Source organism: Dictyostelium purpureum, assembly GCF_000190715.1.
Source record: "Dictyostelium purpureum unplaced genomic scaffold DICPUscaffold_6, whole genome shotgun sequence".
Taxonomy (NCBI): domain Eukaryota; phylum Evosea; class Eumycetozoa; order Dictyosteliales; family Dictyosteliaceae; genus Dictyostelium; species Dictyostelium purpureum.
The window spans coordinates 82,533-103,900 of NW_003519343.1; the positions used below are offsets into that span (position 1 = coordinate 82,533).

At 24.1% G+C, this 21,368-nt stretch overlaps 8 protein-coding genes across 8 annotated transcripts; 4 read left to right on the forward strand and 4 right to left on the reverse strand.

The window, feature by feature from the left end:
• Nucleotides 1–16: 16 nt before the first annotated feature.
• On the reverse strand, nucleotides 17–2,525 carry DICPUDRAFT_146993 (uncharacterized protein; the record flags this gene model as incomplete). The annotated part of the gene is made up of 2 exons (XM_003283302.1): nucleotides 17–2,143; nucleotides 2,229–2,525. 2 exons carry the CDS (start codon nucleotides 2,523–2,525, stop codon nucleotides 17–19), a joined length of 2,424 nt encoding a protein of 807 aa, XP_003283350.1.
• Nucleotides 2,526–3,133: 608 nt separating this feature from the next.
• Nucleotides 3,134–3,549, forward strand: DICPUDRAFT_146994 (uncharacterized protein; the record flags this gene model as incomplete). Its single annotated transcript, XM_003283265.1, has 2 exons — nucleotides 3,134–3,279; nucleotides 3,336–3,549. 2 exons carry the CDS (start codon nucleotides 3,134–3,136, stop codon nucleotides 3,547–3,549), a joined length of 360 nt encoding a protein of 119 aa, XP_003283313.1.
• Nucleotides 3,550–3,938: 389 nt separating this feature from the next.
• Nucleotides 3,939–10,927, forward strand: DICPUDRAFT_25595 (uncharacterized protein; the record flags this gene model as incomplete). Its single annotated transcript, XM_003283266.1, has 6 exons — nucleotides 3,939–4,568; nucleotides 4,640–4,822; nucleotides 4,896–5,116; nucleotides 5,195–7,116; nucleotides 7,189–10,143; nucleotides 10,218–10,927. The coding sequence occupies 6 exons, from the start codon at nucleotides 3,939–3,941 to the stop codon at nucleotides 10,925–10,927; spliced, it is 6,621 nt and encodes a 2,206-aa protein (XP_003283314.1).
• A 137-nt stretch (nucleotides 10,928–11,064) lies between these two features.
• DICPUDRAFT_74321 (uncharacterized protein) lies at nucleotides 11,065–11,611 on the reverse strand (the record flags this gene model as incomplete). The annotated part of the gene is made up of 3 exons (XM_003283303.1): nucleotides 11,065–11,187; nucleotides 11,264–11,400; nucleotides 11,497–11,611. The coding sequence occupies 3 exons, from the start codon at nucleotides 11,609–11,611 to the stop codon at nucleotides 11,065–11,067; spliced, it is 375 nt and encodes a 124-aa protein (XP_003283351.1).
• Nucleotides 11,612–12,298: 687 nt separating this feature from the next.
• Nucleotides 12,299–13,293, forward strand: DICPUDRAFT_74322 (uncharacterized protein; the record flags this gene model as incomplete). Its single annotated transcript, XM_003283267.1, has 3 exons — nucleotides 12,299–12,605; nucleotides 12,676–12,817; nucleotides 12,903–13,293. 3 exons carry the CDS (start codon nucleotides 12,299–12,301, stop codon nucleotides 13,291–13,293), a joined length of 840 nt encoding a protein of 279 aa, XP_003283315.1.
• Nucleotides 13,294–13,839: 546 nt separating this feature from the next.
• DICPUDRAFT_96342 (SH2 domain-containing protein) lies at nucleotides 13,840–16,110 on the reverse strand (the record flags this gene model as incomplete). Its single annotated transcript, XM_003283304.1, has 7 exons — nucleotides 13,840–14,196; nucleotides 14,269–14,915; nucleotides 14,988–15,101; nucleotides 15,166–15,461; nucleotides 15,584–15,596; nucleotides 15,753–15,860; nucleotides 16,060–16,110. 7 exons carry the CDS (start codon nucleotides 16,108–16,110, stop codon nucleotides 13,881–13,883), a joined length of 1,545 nt encoding a protein of 514 aa, XP_003283352.1. The 3' UTR covers nucleotides 13,840–13,880.
• Nucleotides 16,111–17,124: 1,014 nt separating this feature from the next.
• On the forward strand, nucleotides 17,125–17,334 carry DICPUDRAFT_146999 (uncharacterized protein; the record flags this gene model as incomplete). Its single annotated transcript, XM_003283268.1, has 1 exon — nucleotides 17,125–17,334. One exon carries the CDS (start codon nucleotides 17,125–17,127, stop codon nucleotides 17,332–17,334), a length of 210 nt encoding a protein of 69 aa, XP_003283316.1.
• Nucleotides 17,335–17,728: 394 nt separating this feature from the next.
• DICPUDRAFT_147000 (uncharacterized protein) lies at nucleotides 17,729–20,378 on the reverse strand (the record flags this gene model as incomplete). Its single annotated transcript, XM_003283305.1, has 2 exons — nucleotides 17,729–19,299; nucleotides 19,379–20,378. The coding sequence occupies 2 exons, from the start codon at nucleotides 20,376–20,378 to the stop codon at nucleotides 17,729–17,731; spliced, it is 2,571 nt and encodes an 856-aa protein (XP_003283353.1).
• Between the last annotated feature and the right edge of the window lie 990 nt (nucleotides 20,379–21,368).

Here is a 21,368-nt window from a genome sequence, read left to right on the forward strand (position 1 = left end):
CTATTGTTATTAATTTTTATCTTATAATTTGATAGATGTTATTATTCTTTTTTAAAATCATACCTTGATTATTTAAAGTACCCAGTATGTCATCTAAATTATCATATGGTAGTTTATGGTCTTGAAGAATTTGTTTAAGTTCTTGTTTTGAAAATTCTAATTTGTTTTGTCTTGATGCCTCTTTTAGGAAAATAGAGAAATAGCTTTTAACTTTTGAACTATTACTCATACCAGAAGCTCTTCTAAAATCTATATTTCCATGTTCATCTTCGAATGTATCCAATAGAGAATCCCTCATAATTTCAACAATATCGATTGCATCTTGTTCGGTAACAATAATACGAAGCTCTAATTTAGCTCTTGCTTCTGCTAAACGAATAAGGGATTCTAATTGACGGGTTGTTACTGGCATTGAGTCCGAGCTTGATGAATTACCTCTTAGTTCTAAATAAAAATCTTGAATAACTTGAATGGCCTCTTCTGATAGTGTTGGATGTACATACTTTTTTGCATAGCTGATGTATTTTCTTAAAAGTGGTTGTGCTATTAGGTTCATCTTTTGACCCGCAGGTATTTCTAATTTCTGTTTTAACGGTAAGCTTTTGTCGACCTCATCTTCATCGCAGTAGGTAGATTCGTCAGTTTCACCCCCACCCCTTTGTGCTTTTCTTTTTTTTGTATCCAAAGTATCGTCACTATGAAGATTCATAATATTGCTCGAGATGATTTGATCTTTTTGTGTATTTGGTTTATCCAATAAAATAAAAACTAAATCGAAACGCGATAAAAGTGGTGCGCTCATTTTTATATTTTCTGATACTGTTTTTGCACGATTGTAATGCCCACCCACAGGATTAGCGGCAGCTATAACCGACGTACGTGCTGGTAAATTACAAACAATACCAGCTTTTGCAATACTAACAGATTGCTGTTCCATTGCTTCTAACAGTGCAGCATGTTCTTCTTGCATTTTATCAAATTCGTCAATACAGCAACAACCTTGGTCCGCTAAAACCAATGCACCTGCCTCAATAGCAAAATCACCAGAGCCCTTTTCTCTTAATAATGTTACAGTTAAACCAGTTGTACTTGAATATCCACCGCAAACATAAACACCACGCGGCGATAGATGGTAGATTGATGTTAACATTTGACTCTTACCCAAACCTGGGTCACCAACGATTAATATATGGGGATCAGATCTTGTTGAAAGTTTATTCCTGTCACTGCCACCACTACGCAGAGGGTTGCCTCCAAATAATGCAAGTGTTAAACCTGCTTTGACTAATTCATGACCATAGATGGATGGACAGATTGAGTGCGCTATTAATTTGAATATATTGGGATGGTGCGCAATTTCTTTAATACCATACATATCTTTTACAGTAAAGGATGTTGTTTCCAATTTGCTACCACCACTTTCGTTATTTGCTCTCTTTGGACTATCAATAGAGTTTACATCAATATAAATTAAAAATACAGGTTTGCCTTGATTGTGAAATCCACTGCCTTCTTCGGCCCTTAAAACTTTTACTACACCACTAATTGTTACAATATCACCAGGTACTACAGTTTCAACCAAATCGTCAGATAATTCGCATTCAAAGGATTTTGGTATACCACTGGATTCTTTTTGATCAACATCCTCTTGAATTCTAATTTTTTGCCAATCGATTGTAATGGCGCTTGATCTATCAGGCTCGAATGATTTACCTTTGCAGCCGTATGTAGGACAACTAGTGGGTAAAATAACTTTGCCTTCAGTAAAATGCTGCATTGGTGTTTTTTGACCACATTTTGAGCATGTAAACTGCATTTGTGTTACCAGTGGTTTTACATTACCAACTCTAATGATTGTACCTTTTAATGAAACAAATTTGTCAATTAAATTTGCCTTTAATTTCTTTAATGGCAATAAAGGTTCAAAATTAAATAACCTTACATTAATCTTTTTCTTTGGTCTTTGACTCTCTGATAAATCCTCGTAAAATACTTGATATAAAACCACACCAATACAATTGATTACCATCTCTGGCTCATCTCTTAATTTAATATCAAACTGATCTTCTGGTTTATAAACTTGATTTTTTAAAAATTGATAACTTAGTTCGATAGAGTTATTTTCATCTGGTGCATAGATTGTCTAAAATTTATTGGAAATATAAAATAATTTTCAATTATTATTAAATTGTTTTTTATCATATATAAATATTATCAATTGCACTTACTTTGTTACAAATTTCTCTAAAATATGGCAATGATGTCTTGATAAAGTTAATTCTTTTTTCTAATATTTCTTCATCACTAATAACTTCATCCTCGGAATCCACAGATTTTGATTTTTTATTTTGAAAATATAGTTTATATCCAATTAACTGTTCTGCAATGGATGATTCGTCATTTTCGTTATTTCTATTATTCCTATTATGATTACCATTGTTATTTATATCATCTCTATTATTATTATTGTTCCGATTAAAAAACCCTTTTTTATAATTATTATTATTTGTAATTTGTTTATTCATTTAAAGTTTAAAAAAATTCAAATAAAAAATTAAAAAAATAAAAAAAAATTTTTTATTTTTTTTTATTTTTTTAATTTTTATTTGTTTTTATTTTTCCAATAATTTCTGAAATAAAGAGAAAATTGATTAACAAATTAATTTGATATCAAATTTAAATTTTATTTTTAAATATGTAAATCGAAAATATAACTTCAAATTAAATAAACCACAAAAAAAAAAAAAAAAAAAAAAAAATTAAATTAAAACATAAATAGTAATTATATATACATTTAAAATTATTTTATATAAAAGAAACTATTAGATTAAAATTTCCCAAATAAACAAATATTAATAATAAAAAAATAAAAAATATAAATTTAGATTGAATGATGATGTAATACCACAACAAATAAAAAAAATATCTAAAATTTTTATTTTTAAAAAAAAAAAAAAGAAAAAAAAAAAAAATTTTAAAAACAACTTGAAAAAATATTTTTTTTTTTCCTACATTAAATATTATAGCTCCATACTAAATAAAAATAATAAAAACTACGCACAATAATAATATTTTATATGTAAATAATATTGCTATATATTGACCACCATAAAATTTATTACTGGTAAAAAAAATGTCATATCAACCATTAAAACAACCACTTTTAAGTGAAGATTCCAATTATGAGTATGAAGAAACACTTTTAAAAGAAAGAAACGAACAGGCCAAACAACTCGCACAAGATGTGTACCATTTAAAGGGCGCAATGGATGATTTAAAGTATGTTATTATAATTTTAGAAAAAAAAAAAAAAAGATATTAATTTTTTATTTTAGACTTTTGGTAGACGAACAAGGTGAACAATTACAAGTTGCCAATGGTTATGTTGAACAAGCCGATATGGATGTTGAAGTCGGTATTGAAGAACTCGAACAAGCATATGTATATAAAACCAGATCAAGAAAGAAGATGATTATTATAGGAATTGTAGTAGCTATTATTATAACTATTGTCGTGGTTTCCGCCTTAAAAATATTCAAATTCAAATAATCAATCACCAATTTTATTCAATGTATCTCGTGTTTTTAAATCGATTAAAAATTTCTCTCTCATTTCCTTTTTATTAATAGTGCAGTGTAATACCCAAATTTATTAATTTAAAATTGTATATAAATATAACCACCATTTCAAAACTCAATAAATATCAAAGTTATCTATATTTATAACTTTTCAAAATAAAAATAACCCTCCTTTCTTTTTTTCTATTTTTTTTTTTTAATTTTTTTTATTTTTTATTTTTAATTTTTAATTTTTTTTTCTTTCGTTTTTTTTTTTTTTATAAAAAATGGGATTAATTTTTTCATTTTTTTTTTCATATTTTTTACTTTATATATATTCAATACATAAACCATTATTTATTCTTTTGGTGGTAGAAAAGGATGAATAGAAAAAAGCAAAAAAAATTAAATTCTCTCAATTACCAAAGAACAAAGAATAGTGATAGTAATAAAGATGAGGCTATATTAAATATCGAGTTTATTGAGAATTTATCATTATTCAAATTCAAACAATTATTAAATTCAGCCAGTAGTAAAGATGTAGAAAGAGCATTATATTCAATTATTAAAACTATCAGAGATGAAAAAGAAAAGTCTTTAGATGAAGACGATCAAGACGATGATGAAGAAATTAAATTAAACTATAAAAATAAAAATTTATCGGTTGTATTCGAATATTTAAAGCAATCACCACAATTGACCGAATTATTCACCATTTGGGACACTTGCATAGACAAGTATCAAGTATATCAGACATGTTATGCATTGTTATTAGAGTTTCTTGCTATTATTATTACACTTAACGACGACCCAGCATTGCAATTCCAAACTAGAATTTTAGCAGACAGAATCATCACAAACAGATTTCTAGATTTACAAAAGATCATCAATAGTTATTCTGATGAAACTGTAAACTTAACCTTAAATTGCTATAGACTATTATCATCAATTGTGCCATTATCAATTAAAATTGCAAAAAGTTTACAAACCAATATTGATTTTAGTTCAAATGTAAGATATACTTTTAAATTATTTATTTTTTAAAAATAAAATATTAAACTAATACTTTTTTTAAAATTTAGGCTTTTCAAGAAGCAATGACAGATATACCAAGTAATGGTGCTTACTTAGGAACAAGACCATATGTTTTAAGATTTTTATTATCATTTTTAAAACATCACAACTTAAAATTAAGTGAATTCATTTTAGAGTCTGAATATTTATTATCAAAATATTGTCATAAAATTCAATTAGATCATCATAACGTAATTATAAATATTATTACAATAATCTTGTTTTTTTAAAATATCTTACTAATAAAATAAATTAATTATATAGGTTATATTGGATTTAATCGAATCATTAGAAACTAATATATTAAAAGTTGATATTATACCAAAGAAATTAAAAATTAAATTCTTTTCACCATCATTCCTTTCAAAGATTGGTTTAGTATTTTCAAAAGATGATATTGGAGAAGAAAGTCGTCAATCAATTTATAAATTTTTAACAACATTATGTTGCTCACCAATACATGGTATTTGTTCATCAGATCCAAAGTAAGAATTTTTAAAATTTATAAAATATTACAATTAATATATATACTAATCTTTTTTTTTATTCAATCATTTTTAAAGATGGACATGGTTTAGAGAGAACGATTTACCAAGTTTTGAAAATAAATCAATTGTTTCATTGATTACAGAGTTAAACCCAATTGCATATCAAACACATCAGTCATTATTTATTAAGATTATCAATGCATGTCCAGATTTATTTACATCATATTTAAAGAAATTAGGTTCATGTGAAGTATCATTATCGTTAAATTGGTTAAATAGAACAACAATGTTAATCAAAACACTTTCATCACCAGTACCAACAGCACCAGTTTTAAAAATCACCAATAAATTATCAGAATCAATTCCATCATCACCAATGGTATTAATTAATTTATTAGTACCCCCACAAGTTAGCAATTTATCATTTGGTTTTGAAGTTTCAAACTTGGTCACATATAACCAATTATTAGTATTGCAATTATGTTTAAAAAGAGTTAATACAGTTTTAAGTTCGCTAAACCACTTTTTAATAGAAAAACAACAACAACAAGAAGATAGTCAAAAGAAAGAAAAAGAGATAGAGGTATTAATTGGCTTTATTGAAAATTTAAAGAATGGTATTAAGGAACGTTTACCCTCATTTAGATACTTTAAGGAACATTGTAATGAATTTAAATCATCAAGTACTACTTATGATCAATATATTTCAATCATTTCAGAATATGTTAAATTTTTACCAATAAATGAATTTTTAACTTTAAAGATGTTGGATTTCAATTTAATAGTTAAATCAGATCTTTACACACAAAAGCAATTTATTCAGTTAATTGGTTGCTCAAAAAGTTTCAACACTATTCAAAATTTATTTAATAAACAAGATTCAGCAAACTGTGGTACCCAATCTATTATTAATATGGTTTTAAAATTATACATGGATTCAAAACCAGAGATTAAAGAACTCTACCATCAATTAATTTTCAAATTAATTTCAATTAATAATATATTTTCAAGTGTTGATGGTGAAATTGACTATTGGTTAGAGTTTATATCTTTGGATAATATCGAATTCTTTGAAGCAACTCTCTTGAATGCCCATCAAAATAAATTCAACTATGTCAATTTAATTCAAAATTTAACAAAAAAATTATTTGGTAGTAATTCAAATCAACTCTATATTAGTCCAGTTTTGGTATCAGCAATATTCCAATTATTTACTGGTCTTCACGAATCACAATTTAGATTCTTATCCCAAGTATTAACCAACGTTTCATCACTATCAAAGAATAATAGTTTGTTAATTTTATCTATTTTAAATTTCATCAACCAACAAAAAACTAAAGATAAGGTCGAAGAATTAAATGAATCAAATATTTATAAAGAATTAGAATCGAATGATCCATTCAAATTTAATTTACCAGCTATTTTCAACTCTGCAATTAAATTTATTTACTATCAATCATTTAATAAGTCGATTGAAGGTAGCAATGATAAAATGGAAGATTTAGCTCAATTAGTTTTAGATTGCCAAAGTCCAAAAGAAATTAAATATATTATATCAAATAATGTTAATCAAACATTTTTAACACTCATTTCATCAAAAGATAATGAAGGTTCAAGATTCATTCAAGCAATTAAATTTATACCAGTACATTTATTATTATCTCAGTTTAATTTAATCGACAGCGAGAATAAAAAACAAACCATTGTATCAAATCAAATAATTAAATCGCAATTAATCAACTCTATCTCAAATTTATCAATCAGAAAATTAATTAATATTTTACCAATTTTAGAAAATTTAATTAACAATCAATTTAAAATTAATACTGATGGTAATCAAGTTGATCAAGTATTTGGTTTTTATTTTGATATTGCAGAAATAGTTTTCAAATTAGTTTTAGAGTCAAAATCACTAAATGGAATCCGTTCAATTGAACAATTTTTATCAAATAGTTTAATTTCTTCAAACTACTTGATTAATTTCAAATTAACTTTTAGTATGTATTTAATTTATTATATGATATTTCCCCAAAGATTTTTTTTTCATATATTAACCTTTTTTTTTTTAGATGTTTCAAAATTAATTTTAGTAATTTTTAACTTTAACAAAAATAATAACAACAATTTATTAAATAATATATTATCACCATTTATAACCAACATATTTAATCAAATTAATAAGAAATCAATTAAAGAATCTTCAAAAGCCAAAAACTTAAGCAATCAATTTATTTTATCCATTAGAGTATTGGAATTAGTATTACCATATTTAGATTTTAAGTCTTGTGTTCAATTATTAGAAGAATTTAAGGATCTAGATATCAAATCTTTAACAAATGAATCAATTTTACAAATTTATTTAGAAATTATAAACTCCTTATTAAGAATAACAAGTAATAATAACAACACCAATATTTTACCAAAATATTTAACAGTTTTCAATTTTGGTGACACCTCCAATAATAACATTATTAATAGTAGTAATAATGGCGAATTATTAAAATCAATCTTTATACAATTGATCGAAATATCATTATCTTTCGACAATAATAATTCAAACAATAACAATTTAATATATAAAATTACAATTGATCAATTTATTTATCAGTTTTTATTAAATGATATAAATCAAATTAATTTATCAGTTAATTATTTGAATTCATTATTATATTCAAGAAAAGAACTAATTTCAAAATATTTAAATTACTGCCTCGAAAACTATTCCCCAGTAACATCACAAAATATAATAATAATATTATTAGTTAATAGCTTAAGAAATAGCGCCAAAGAAGAAGGTCAATCAATTGAACTAAACCTAAATTTATTAGATTTTAATAGACTATTAAAGTTTGATGTCACTATTTGGTTACCATTAATGTATTGGTTGGTCATTAAAGAATCTAAAGATGAAATTTTGGGAAATGAAACATTATTAAATCAAATTTACGAATCAATTTCACAATCAAATATTTTCGAAAGAGATATAAATTCAAGCTTAATTTCCATTACTTTAGAACTATTTAAATTTATTTCAAATAAATTACAAGCAACTACATCAAAATTAAATTATTTATTATTATTTACCCACCAAGAAAATGAAGTAGCAGCACATGAATTCGACAACTCTGTATTAAAATCAATGGTATCAAATTATTCAAATAGCTTGTTAATTTGTATTAAAAACAATTTCAAGGATTTATTAAATTTAAATATTGCAAACCTTGGTGCCTTTAAAGCAAATTCAATTAATTTTGAAAATATTATAAAATTAATATTTTCAAACATCAATTCTGAAGAAACTTTATCTCAAAATTTAGAAATTATAGAAAAGATAATAGAAATGGAGTCATCATTCAAATATCAACTATACATTGATTTGATTTTTAAATCTATTATAAATAGCGATTTTATTTTAAATATTATTAAATCCGAGCAAACTCAAGAATCATCCCACCAAGATAAAGCATTTACAGAAGAAGAGGAAGAAGAGGAGTCATCAATTATTAAATTTAAATCAACTACCAACAACAATAATAATTATGAAAATTTATTAAAATATAGATTATTAAATATTTTATTAAATATTTATTATAAAGAACCATCTTATTGTAATTCAAATTTAAATTCAAAATTAACTTCAATTTATTTCAATATTTATAATGCAACTGTCCACCCAATAGATAAATTATTATTAAAGATAATCTACCAACATGAAACTAATGGCTATTCAATCCTTTCAGAATCAAATTATCTTTGGGGAAAACATTCAAAAGAAAGCTCAAGCATTACCCAATTATTATTATCGAATACAATTTTTAGTGGTACTATTTTCGAAAACTCAATTAACAACTATCCATTCGAAATGAATACATTAAATGAAAATAAAGATAAAACCAATGAAACAGATGATCTTATGGAAATAGATAGTGATAGTGATGAAGATAAAAAGCAAGTAGAAAAAGAAAAAGAGAAGGAAGAGGTTAACGATTTTAGTATCAATAAAGAAATGATCGCTAAATCATATCAAGAATACTCTTACGATCCAAGCTTTATACTTAGATTACTTACTTCATTATTAGACAGCTATATTTCAGAATATTCAAATTTTGATAGCCAACAAGAAGATTTTAGAAAAGAAAATATTGAAAATCTTTGGAGAGTATTACAATGTTTCTTTTATAATGGTCCATTCTCATTCACTGTTAGATCATTAAGCTCAAAAGATGTTGCTATTAGACAAATTTCTTACCAAATTCTTTCAAAATATCAAACACTTTTAGACACCTATCAAGAAGAACAAGCCAAAACTTTAGAGCAAGCTATCCAATTTAGTAAATCAAAGAAATCAAAATCAAAGAATAATAGCAAAAATAGCAATAACAATAAATCAAACTTTAATAACGAAAAAATTATTATTAAATTAATTCAAGTATTAAAATCAAGTGTTTTCGAAAAAGATCAATATATTCCACCAATTTTTACATTATTCTATTGTTTATCAATTAAAGTAGTTTCACTCAGATCAGATCTTAAAAGAAAATCAATTATCTCTTATTTCAAAGGTATTAGTTTACTTGATTTAGTACATATTCCAATGTTTTCATTAGTATTAAACTTCACATTGAACAAAGCCACCATTATCTGGATTTTAGAAATGATATCGATTGCCTTACCAGACCAATACACAGAAACACTATTAAAAAAGAATAATTCAATTTCCTCATTGCTTGGTTTATTCGATTCAAATGTTTCAAATAGTAAAATCAAATCTTTAATCTTAGAAATCATTTTAAAACTTTCAAACTCTTCCTCTGGTGGTCTCTATTTAATTACTAAGCAAGGTGTACTTCCATGGTTGTCTCTATTAATTTCAAACTCAAGTTGTCCAAAATCATTATTTGATCAAATATTTTTAATATTTGTTAATATTACAAAAAATATAAATAATATTGGTGCAAACTATTATAACTTTAACGAACTATCACAAATTTCAATAATTTTAAATAATTTATTAAAATTAATATGTATGTATATAAAAAATATATTTTAATTTAATGATAAAAATTATAATTAAAAATACTAATTGTTTTTTATTTAGTAAATATAAATTGGGATTTAGAATTTAAATACATAATTAACAATTTATTTAAATCATTAAATTTAATATTAAATTCAAATTCAAGCTCAATCAGACTTTCAACATTTGATATGGTTTCACTAATCAAGAGCTATAACTCTGCCATCGATAAAGAGTTCTTTGAATCTGAAAATGAAAGATTAGAATTACAAGAATCAATTGTTTCCATTATATCATATTCTAAACTCTCCCAAAACTCTCAAGCTGATAATTTATTCATTTTTAGTTGGATATTTAATTTATTAAACCAAACCAATATTAATGGCAGTAATAATAAATTGTTAAATTCAATATTAAAATGGATACAAGAATCATTATTAGGATCAAGAAAACAATTTATCGAACAATTAAATAATAATAATGAATCATCATCAAAATTATTAAACCAACTATTCTTTATTAATAACCAAATTGATATTTTATTACAACAACAACAACAGCAACAAGAATTTTTAGAAATTAAGAAATTAATTTGTAATATTTTAATTTTATTATTATCAGAATCAACTACTGTTAAATCAATACTTTCAAAGAACTATAACCAAGAAAAACTACTTAAATTAATCGATAAAATTCCGACCCCAGCCAATCAAAAGTCCGACGATATGTTAATGTATAAAGAAAATATTAATGATGTTTTACTTTATATTAAAAACCTATTCTTTAACTAAAATAAAATAAAATAAAATAAAATTATTTTATAAAATAAAAAACTTGTGTGTATATTTTTTTTTTTATATTATTTACAAAGGTTTAATTTTTATTGAAATACCATGTGTTTATATTATTATCATTATATTATTATTTATTATCCCCAAGCTGGTAAATCTGAATAATTTATAATTAATTGGTCATTATGACAAAAACATTTATATAATTCACCTAAAATTTCATCGGGGCTAGGTTGAAATACTTGATTTATAAATAAAAACTAATAATAGAAAAAGGGTTAATAAAATTAAACTATAATTGATTTTTAAAGTACATTAATGGATGTTTATATTTACTAATGATTCGTTCGATTTTAATTTTAATTGTGATCTTAATTTATCGATAACATTTTGAAATGAAAGGTTTGCTTGTAATTTAAATTTCTTTTGTTTTAATGCCTGTGCTCCACCTGCATTCTTAAAATATACAACAACTAAATGAATAATTTAATAAAAGTAAATTAGTAAAGTAATTTATTTTATAAAGTTTAAAATATATTTATATTTATGTATATTGATTTAAATATTACTTTTACTATCTGGTGTAATTTTTACTGGCTGTTGTGGTTGCTCTGTAGATGGCTGTGGTGATGTTATTGTACTATCTGTATTGGTTTCTTTATTTATTTCTTTATTTTCGTCCATTATTATTATGTTTTATTATTTTTTTTTTTTTAAATTATAAAATACAAAAAAAATAAGAAATTAAAAAAAAAATTAAAAAAAAAAAAAAAAATTAAAAAAAACTTTATTTTTTTTAATTTTTATATTCATTTTTGAATTTTTATCCTATTTATAGTTATTTAAATAGAAACAAAAAATGTAAAATGTAATAAACTGGAATATTAGTTTTAAAAAATTAACAAATGTATGTTCAGTAATGCTGTAAATCTTCAGAGATAGTGATCACCCAAAAAATAATTGCTTCAGTTCTATGAATAAATTAAAACAATGTGCCTTAAAAAATTCCAAACCATTCCCGGAGAGAGAGCAAACCAACACATAACTAAAAAACAAAATAAAAATAATAAAAAAATTAAATAAAATAATAGAATATTTTATAAAATTTTATAAAATTTTATAAAATTTTATAAAATATAAAAATATAAAAATATAAAAGTTTTATTTATTTGTCTATGTAAAATTAATAGATCTATTTATTTTATATTATTCTACTGTACTGTTTAAATTTGTCCTCTTGATTGGTAAAGAAATAACAATTATATTTCTTTATTTAGTATTTATTATTTTTTTTTTTTTCAAAATTTTTTTTAATTTTTATTTTTAATTTTTTTTTTTTATTTTTTATTTTATAATTTTAATTATTGCAGAATGTCAATCAAATTACTATCAACATCAAAATGTTTTGGAGGGGAAATTAGAAGATACTCCCATCAATCAGATACATTATCATGTGAAATGAAATTCCATGTTTATGTACCACCAAAATCTGATAAAAAACCATCCATTCTTTATTTTTTGGGTGGTTTAACATGCACAGATGAAAACTTTATTCAAAAAGGTGGTGCTCCTCAATATGCCGCCAATTGCAATATCTTTTTAGTTTGTCCAGATAGCTCACCACGTGGTGTACCAGCTGGTGAAGAAGATTGTTGGAGTGGTCCTGGTGCTGGTGCTGGTAATATACATTTTATTCATAAATATAAATTACTATTTAAATCGAAACTAACACATTATTTATATTTTAGGTTATTATCTTAATGCCTCAAATGAAAAATACAAGAAACACTATAACATGTATGACTATATCACCAAAGAATTATACACTCTTATTAGTACCGAATTTAAAGATTTAACAAACACTGAAAAACAATCAATCTTTGGTCACAGGTAAATACAATATTTAAAATACAATATTGCTGTTATTTAAAATATAAACCAATACTAAAATTCATATAACTTAATCAAATTATAGCATGGGTGGTATGGGTGCTTTAAATATTTTCTTCAAAAATTCAAATCTTTATAAATCAATTAGTGCATTTTCACCAATTTCAAATCCAATTAATTGTGAATGGGCTAGTAAAGCATTAAAATCTTATTTAGGTGATGATCAATCAAAATTGGAAGAATATGATCCAACATTTGTATTAAAATCCTACAGTGGTCCAAAAGTTGACCTTCTTGTTGATATTGGTACTGCAGATGAATTCTTCAATGATCTTAAAGTCGATAAATTAAAAGAAGTAAACAATCAAAACATTAATCTTACATTAAGACATCAAGACGGTTACAACCATGGCTATTTTTATGTATCCACCTTTATGAAAGATCATATCGAATTCCATTCAAAATATTTAAATTAAAAAATTTAATTAAAAAAAAAAAATAGTAATAAAAATAAAAATAAAAATAAAATAAAATAAAATAAAATAAAATACACTTCTTAACTTTTTTTTTTTTTTGTATTATTTTTTTTTGTTTTTTTTTTATTTAAGAATTTATTATTAATAATTTAAAACTATTAATATTGAATTTAATATTACTTTTATAGGGAGATGGGTGAGGAGGTTGATTGGTTGGTAGTATTATAAATCGAATATATAAAAGAATTGAGAAATAAAAGAAATAAGAGTTGAAGAAAAAGATGGTATATTGATGATTATTTTGTATATAAATTATAACTAATATTATTTTTTTCTTTTTTTTTTTTTTCTTTTATATTTTCCATTCCTTTTTTTTTTTTTTTTTTTTTTTACAGATACATAAATTTAAATAATGGTAAGTGAATGTGTTTTTGGTATTTTTATAGATTTTTGGTTTTTCTTTTTTTTTTATGATTTTCTTTTTCTTTTTTTTTTGATTTTTTTTTGGTTAATGAGTCACAATTATTTTTTTAATTGATTTATCATTTTGTTGATTTGTTTTATATTTATGTTGTTGATATTTATTTTTAATTAATATAGCCAGATAATTGAGCTTTATAAATTAAAGATAAAAATCTTGAACCGAGACATGGGGTACTGATACCAAGAGCTTGAGCTTCACCAGTAATTAATTCTTTAACGCTAAGATATTTACTATTGTTAACTTGGAATTTACCGCCTGGTCTGTGAATTCTTTGATGTGAAATACTGCCATTCTTTGAAACTTTTGAAATTGTATAAGCACCATATTCAGAGGTAGAGAATCTAACTAAAAATGTTCCTTCTGGTTTTTGTCTTAATCTATTTTCACTTTCTGATGTTGAAATGTCACCATGGAACCAACTATAAAAAAAAAACTAAAGTTAATAAAAATGATTATAAAAACAAAGTGATCATGTATAAAATTCTACATACGCGCATTCCATTAATTGTCTAATTTTATCTAAGATTTGGGCACCATCTTCCTTTAAGTTGCCGAACCAAGCTAAAACTTTACCGAATTGTTCCATTAAAACAACTTCTTCTTCATGTGGACCTTTTGGTGAACTGACAATAATTGATTTTAAGCATTTAAAGTTTAACTCAATGGTAGAACCATTAAGATTTGGTGAGAATTGGAGAAGATCTGACATTGATGGTGTATTTGAGTTTGTTAAACCAACGAAATTTGAAAAGACATTGATAAAGTCTTTCCAGCTAACTTCATTTTCGATTTTAAAATGATTCTTCCAAAGGATTGAACCATATTCATCTGGAATACAACAATCAATAATAACTTCCTCTAATGCTGAAACAATACCATCAAAACCTGGTCTAACTTCTGGATTTGGATCCCAACATTTTTGAATTAAATCCCTTAAAATCTTTGGGCAATGATCTGGGATGGCTGGTCTTAATTGTTGGTCACAAACAGCTTGAACAAATTTGAAGAAATTATCAAACTCTGGGAATAACTCTTGTCTAGTATAAATTTGCCATAAAACAAGACCAAAACTATATACATCTGCTTTCTCATTAAATAATTTACCTTGTAAAACTTCTGGTGCCATCCATAATGGGGTCTAAATAGAAAAAGAATGAAAAAAAATTAATTTTGTGTTTTAAAAAAAAAAGATTGATATTTTAATACGTACACCTTTAGCACCATCTGTACCATCTTTAAGATTTTCACCTTTTTGTTTAATTTGAGATAAACCAAAATCACAAACTTTAACAGTAAGGTTAGCATCAACTAAAAGATTGCTTGTCTAAAATAAATAAATATAATTAATAAAACCATTACTATAATAAATATATAATTAATATAATTACCTTTAAATCTCTGTGGATAAAAACTGGATTTGATGAATGTAACCATAAAACACCAAGAGCAGCATCTTTAGCCATTCTCATACGAGTAATTAATGGAAGCTTAACTAATGGATCCAATAATAATGATTCAAGATTACCTTTCATTAACTCTGTGCAAATCATAAGTTTACCTGGGGTTGAAGTGCAAGCACCAAGGAAAAGTACAATATTTGGATGGAAAATTTTACTCATAATAGCAACTTCCTTTCTAAAATCTGATAAAGTTTTTTGATCTACTTGTTTTAACATAACCTTGACTATAATAAATTAATTATGAATTGAAAATAAGTTAGTCCAAGCTGTTCTTTATTATCCTAAAAAACTCCACATAATCCACATCATCTAAATAAAATTATAAATTACTATTCTATAAACATACCAGCTACATCCTTTAATCTATAATAATAAATAAAATAATTAGTATAATTTTATAAATGAAAATTGATAATATTTATTGATAAAATATAATAATAAATTGATATTTGATAATTGATAATTGATAATTGATAATTGATTATTGATTATTGATTATTGATTATTGATGATACTAACCTACAACGGCCTTTATATACAGTACCAAAACTACCATCACCAAGAATAGATTCGGTTGTAATTTCATTTTCTGAAATTTCTGGTGGACCTAATACATCAGCGTTCTAAAATGAATATAATAAATATAAAATATATAATAATTTGAAAATAAAATAAATAATAATAATTATTATAATTAATAAATTGATAAAAAACTAAATTTTAAAAAAAAAACTTTATGTTTAAGAAATTATTTATAAATAATTATTGTTTAAACTATAAAATATATTTTTTTTTATGTGTTTTTTATTTAAAAATTTTTACCTGAAGGATTTCTTTTCTTTTTATTTGTTGTTGTGTTTGTTGTTGACTCATTTTGCTATATAATCTATATATATAAAAGAAAATATATATAAAATATATAAAATATAAAAAAAAATTTCACAATAAGATAAGTTGTTATATAAAAAAAAATAAAAAATAATTTGAAAAAAAATAAAATAAAAAATTTATAAAAAAATCAAAAAAAAAAAAAAAAAAAAATTTTAAAAAAAAATTAAAATTTTTTTTTTTTAAATTAAAATATTTATAAGTTTTAAGGTTTTTTTAATTTTTTTAATAATTTTAATATAATTATTTTTGTTGTATACCTATTATTATTTTATTATTATTATTTTATTATTATTTTCATTTGTTTTTTCATTTGTTTTTATCTTTATTTATTAAGTTTAAAATAATAAGTTTGTATGTTATTATTTTTATCTTATTGTTTGTGTGTGATGTGGTGTGTGGTGTTTAAATGATTAGGAAAAAAGGAATATATAAATAATATTCTTCAAAGAAGTTAAAATTCAGATAAAAAAAAAAAAATGAAAAATTTTCTTTTTTTTTTTTTTTTTTTGTTCAGATACCAAATAAAAACTTTCCAAAAAAAAAAAAAAAAAAAAAAAAAAAAAAAAAAAAATATACAAACAAATAATAAGATATATATAATTCAAAAAGTAAATAAATTTAAAAAAGTAAACCAATTTATTTTTAGGTTTTAAAACACATAATCTTTCCCCCCCCAAAAAAAAAAAAAAATAAAAAAAAAAATAAAAAAAAAAAACGAAATAATTATTGTTTTTTTTTAATTTTTTTCAAAATTTTTTTTTCAAAAATTTTTATTTTCTTTAAATTATTTTAATTTTCTCTTTTTTATTTTTTACAAGTTTATTGTTATTTAAATATAATTAAAAAAAAAGTAATATTAATTTAGGAAAGATCTCAAATCGAATCATTATCGTGTTTTTTTTTTTTTTTCATCAGTTATTATTATTTCATTCTTCTAAACTAAATAACTAATAATAAACAATTATAATAATTTAATAATATTATACAGGAATAAATATGGATGAAGAAACTGCTTATGAAGGTGAAGTTAGCGTCAGTTGGGGCGAACTTTTAAAAAGTATGATCAGAGATCCAGAAACTAGAGACAGTCTTTTAGAAAATTTAAAGAATATTTCACTTTTTGTTGCATCATCAATGATTGTTGCTAAATATGCCGAACAAATCTCAGAACCAAAGTTACTTATGAAACTTTTCTTCTCAGAATAAATCAATCTATAAATAATAATATATAACACAGTACATACCCTACAGGGTTTAGTACAACTTTTTTTTCCCCCTTTTTCAACTCTCAAATATATTAATCCTCTAAAAATTCAACATAATAAATCACAAACAGGTATACAAACTTTATTCAAATTCACATACAAGACAAACACAATATTATCCAAATCATTGACGATATCAAACCCCTCCAACTCACTTTTTATAAATAAAATTAGTAAATGTTAAAAATCTTTTAAAAAGAGATTATTTAAAAAAAAAAAAAAGATTATTATTTATTTTTTTGTGGATTTTAAAATAGTTTATTATGTTTCTAATATAAAAAGAAACTATTTTTATGACCAAACTAATTAATTTATTTAAAAATTTTATTGTTTTATTAATCTCTATAATATATAAAAATTAAATTAATTATTAATAAAGTAAGGTTCTTAAACAAAGAGATTAGAGGAAAGACTACATAGTCGGCAATAGGTGGTAGAATTGAGGCTAGACCTTCGGGTGATGTGGATTTGCAACTAACTTCTTTTGGTAATAATAATGAAATGATAACATAATATATGAATCTAATTATTGAGATGGTTGTATTGACTTTTTTAATAAATTTTCTATTATTGGCTGTACATAATAATGCAGCGGAGCTGGCATTATTTAAAATAGATTGTGGTTGTGATTGCATTTGTTGTTGCTGTTGTAGTATATTGTTTTGGTTGTTAAGTTGCAATTGATTAGAGACCAAAATTGGGATTAAAGATAATAAAAGCAATGGGTATAGCAGGGTAGCGCTTGGATATGAGTTGGGATGGGTGGAACATTGATCAAAACATAGCCAAATTTGGAAAAATGCCAGAAGCATATAGAATGCTTGATGAACCGAAGATGAACCAACATTTCTTTGAATAACATTGGCAGCTCTTCTAAATCTGCCACTACGAGGTGCATCAAGAGGTAAAAGTTTTCTTGATGTAGCTATATTATTACTTGTGGAAATACTTCTTTTGGTTCTATGTTGAAGACCATAAGTTGGTGAGGTTCTATTCTTTTTTTCGATATTGCTTTTGTTTTTATTGGTGGTTTTGAATGAATGATCATCATTATCATCCTCTGAAGATGATGATTCGGAAGATGATGAAATTAAACTATCAGAGTTGGCAGAGCCATCATCATCGTCTATTACATTGTTTACAATAGCAGTGGTTGCTACTATATCTCCACCAATGTCGTCATCCTCTTCTTTAACCAATGTTCTTCTGATTGGTGATATACGTGTGTGGTCAGAGTCACTTGATTTCTTTGTACGAATTTTAGAATGATGGGTGTGTTTTGATTTCCTTGTGCCAGTGGAAACTATATGAATTGGGTGCAATGTAAAATATTTGGTTTTGGTTTGCATGAATTGAGTAGAGAGAATTTGTGAAATAGTTGGACGGTCATGGGGAGCTGCACGTAATAATATAGTAATCATATCTTTAAGATCTCTTGAACGTGGAGGTGATTGTGGAAAAACTAATCTTGTATTATTAAATTGTGCAATTTCTTCGACCAAATCGGGTATAGATCTATTTGGATCTTCATCAGCAAATGGATTACCTGAATATTTGTATGGAAGTGTTCCATATGCCATTTGATACAACAAAATACCTAGCGACCATACATCACACTTTTCATCATAGTCTACGGAGAATTCACCTCGTTCATTCTTTTGTAATAGTTCTGGAGCAATATATTCTGTAGTACCTGTGTTACCTGTTCTTTTCATTAAATTATCTTTGAATGCTTTGGGTGATATTGTATCGCATGTACCGAAATCACTAATCATTAAATGGGTAACTTGTTTATCTGATATTGAGTCGTAGCTTTGATGAATTAAAATATTTGGTGGTTTTAAATCTCTATGTATAATTCCAGAGTGATGTAAATATCCAATACCATGGCATAAATCAATGAAAACTTATTTAAAAAATTATTTATTAGTAAATTGTTATTGTGGGGTTTTATACTTTTTTTTTTTTTTAAGAAAAATACTTACAACTCCAAATTTCATTCTCTGGCATGGTTTCCCTTTTTTCATTCATATAGTCATGTAAATTTCCATAATTTGCATATTCCATTAAAATATAAAGACATGGTACTTTTGGTCCAAAATCTGCAGGTTGGTCATACTCGAGCCAAGAGTGTTTGTAGTTGATAATATTTCTATGCTTTGTAAGGGTTTCTAATGCTTTTACTTCTTTTAATACTCTAAATAACCATGGTATATTGTCGCCTACTGGTACTTTTTTTACAGCAAATTCTCCCAAATCAACGCCATTAATTAAATGTCTACATAAATAAACCGAACCAAACCCACCCGAACCAATTTTAACATCTTCTTTAAAGAATTTTTTATAATATCCAATGTTTAAAAATTCACTTCCTAATCCTCCAACTGGGGGTGATGTTTGATGTTGATCAGCATTGCCATTGTTGTTATTTTCATTATTTGCAGCTGAACCTAATAATAAGAAATAGTCTCTAGATATATATGGTTGGGTTGTAATTGGTGAACGATAATAGGGTGACGAGTTGAATGGTGCAAGATCTAAACTACCATTACTATTCATTTTGGATAAACCTGGAGGAGATCCTGGTGTAAAGCTTCTTTTGCATAGTGGGCAGCAACCAGGGGCACCGGTATTTGTGGTTGTAGTTGCTGGAGGTAATACTTGATGTTGTGGAGATAGTGATTGTAAAGTGCCACTTGTATTATGATTATGATTTAATTGCGTTGGTGTATTACCACTATTGTTTAATCTTGATATAGGGAGCAATGGTTGGTTTCTTAAGGTTGGTGATGGGATTATTGGAGAATATACATTATTGGCATCTTCGATCTGCTGCTGTTGCAATAACTGTCTTGATTTTAATCTAAGAGATTCGTTATTATCCTCTCTAACTATTAATGACTGATTATTAGGATCGTATAATACTAATCTCTGCAAATCTTCATTGTGCATAACAACTTGTAATTTGTCATCTGGGTCATTCATTTTGATATATTATATATACAAAAAAAAAAATATAAAAATTAAAAAATAATATTTGAGAAAAAAAATTAAAAAAAATTAAAAAATAAAAAACAATATATATTGTTGTATTGTTGATTTTTTTTTTTTTCTAAATAATTGCTATATTATTTCATTTAATTGATTTTATAAAAAATAATATTGGTTATATGAAAAAGAGTGAATATGGAATTAAAATATTTAAAATTTCATTCAACAAAAATAAAATAATTAAAAATAATTAAAAAAAAATTAAAAAAAAAAAATTATTTTTTTAAAATTTTTTTATTTATTTTTTTAAATTTTTTATAAAAAAAGTTTTTTTTTTTTGCTTTTTATCATTATTGTTTTTTTTTTATAATATAAATCAAAAAAAGAGTAATATTAAACTAAAATTAGTATCAGATACAGAATAGTTCGGACTAATCCATTTTAGTTTAAAAAAATCTTTTTTTTTTTTTTTTTTCTTTTTTTTTTTTTTTCTATTTATTTTTGTGTATAAATAAAATTAAAAATATTACCTATATATTTTTTTTTTTTATTTACTTGTAATTTTATTGTATTATAATATCGAAATAGCTCCCCCATATTTAAAACAGAATCCACACAACTTTGCTTTATTATCAAACAAATATATTGAGTAATAAAAGTAATTAATTACAATATAAACAACACTCTTTCCTTCACCCCCGTTAATTACACATACATCATCAACATTTAATATTATTATACCTATAACAACAATCATCATTGATAAACAAAATAAATATAAATAAACACAAATAAATAAATATAATTATATTTATACCAACACAAACAAATTAATCATCAAAAATAATCAACACATCCCACACAAAAAAAAGATATTTTAAAATAAAAAAAAATCAAATTTTTTTAAAATTGTTATTATTATTGTATCATAAAAATAAAAATAATTTATAATAATTAATATATTTTAAAAAAAACAACAAAAAA